We start from the raw sequence: 1,360 nt of genomic DNA on the forward strand, positions 1-1,360 counted from the left end.
CACTCACTCTCACCCACACACTCACTCTCACCCACACTCACTCTCACCCACACTCACTCTCACCCACACTCACTCTCACTCTCACCCACACTCACTCTCAATCTCACCCTCACCCACACTCACTCTCACCCACACACTCACTCTCACTCTCACCCACACACTTATTCTCACTCTCACCCACACACTTATTCTCATTCTCACCCACACACTTACTCTCACTCTCACCCACACACTTATTCTCACTCTCACCCACACACTTACTCTCATTCTCACCCACACACTTACTCTCATTCTCACCCACACACTTACTCTCACTCTCACCCACACACTTACTCTCACTCTCACCCACACACTTACTCTCACTCTCACCCACACACTTACTCTCACTCTCACCCACACACTTACTCTCACTCTCACCCACACACTTACTCTCACTCTCACCCACACACTTACTCTCACTCTCACCCACACACTTACTCTCACTCTCACCCACACACTTACTCTCACTCTCACCCACACACTCACTCACTCACTCTCACTAACACACTCACTCACTCACTCTCACTAACACACTCACTCTCACTCACACGCACTCACTCTCACTCACATGCACACTCACTCACACGCACTCCTCACACACACCCCACACCGCCGTCTCCGAAGTGCGAGAAAACCCGTTATAATCACCTCCCAAAACCATCACTTTGAGTTTCTCCGAAGCCATGTCTAGGAGAAGAAGACAGCGTGTCCCTTGTGAAAATCCCGCTCGAGAGGCCCTGAGACTCGAGGAGCACCTGCAGGAGTGGCGTGAAGGAGCACCGTGACACAGAACCAGACACAGAACCAGAGAGAACCAGGCCTCGCACTGCCACCCTGCCGAGCCTGCCTGGTGCCTTGATAACACCTTGTCGAGCATCCCCGCCCTTCCTGTGTCACTTCTGAGCCTTTTATTGAACAGACGGGGCCCTTGGGAGTGGTTTTGTCTTATCCAAGTGGGGGTTAAGGGTTTATTCTGCCTGATGGAAAGCCGATTTTTATAATTTTTTGGCTCCAGGGGCGAATAATAAGCCAAAATCTTTCAGAAAAACCGGACGACGCAGTTGCCCGTTAGTATTATACGCTTCAAATATCACCGCCAAATTTGAATGGCTTGCTGTAATGGCTTCATTTAGTGATATATAGCATTACACAAACATTAAAATGAAAGATGAGGAATCACTTTCAACTAAAAGCATTATAAACAACAGTATTATAACAGTTTTACGAGGAACATACAAACTGTTATCATTCAATTCTCGCGCCGTGATCTCGCTCGCTACGATATACTTCAAGCATCCAATTTTCAGCTGTATTTATTGGT

At 48.2% G+C, this 1,360-nt stretch overlaps 1 protein-coding gene across 1 annotated transcript in view; it reads right to left on the minus strand.

The window, feature by feature from the left end:
- LOC125025324 overlaps positions 1 to 1,023 on the minus strand; it is a 28,839-nt gene extending 27,816 nt beyond the window's left edge. The window contains exon 1 of the mRNA XM_047613313.1: positions 688 to 1,023. Coding sequence (XP_047469269.1) covers positions 688 to 916 — 229 coding nt within the window. The 5' untranslated portion in view covers positions 917 to 1,023. The remainder of the gene's footprint in view (positions 1 to 687) is intronic.
- Positions 1,024 to 1,360: the final 337 nt, after the last annotated feature.

Source organism: Penaeus chinensis, chromosome 1 (assembly GCF_019202785.1).
Source record: "Penaeus chinensis breed Huanghai No. 1 chromosome 1, ASM1920278v2, whole genome shotgun sequence".
NCBI classification, from domain to species: domain Eukaryota; kingdom Metazoa; phylum Arthropoda; class Malacostraca; order Decapoda; family Penaeidae; genus Penaeus; species Penaeus chinensis.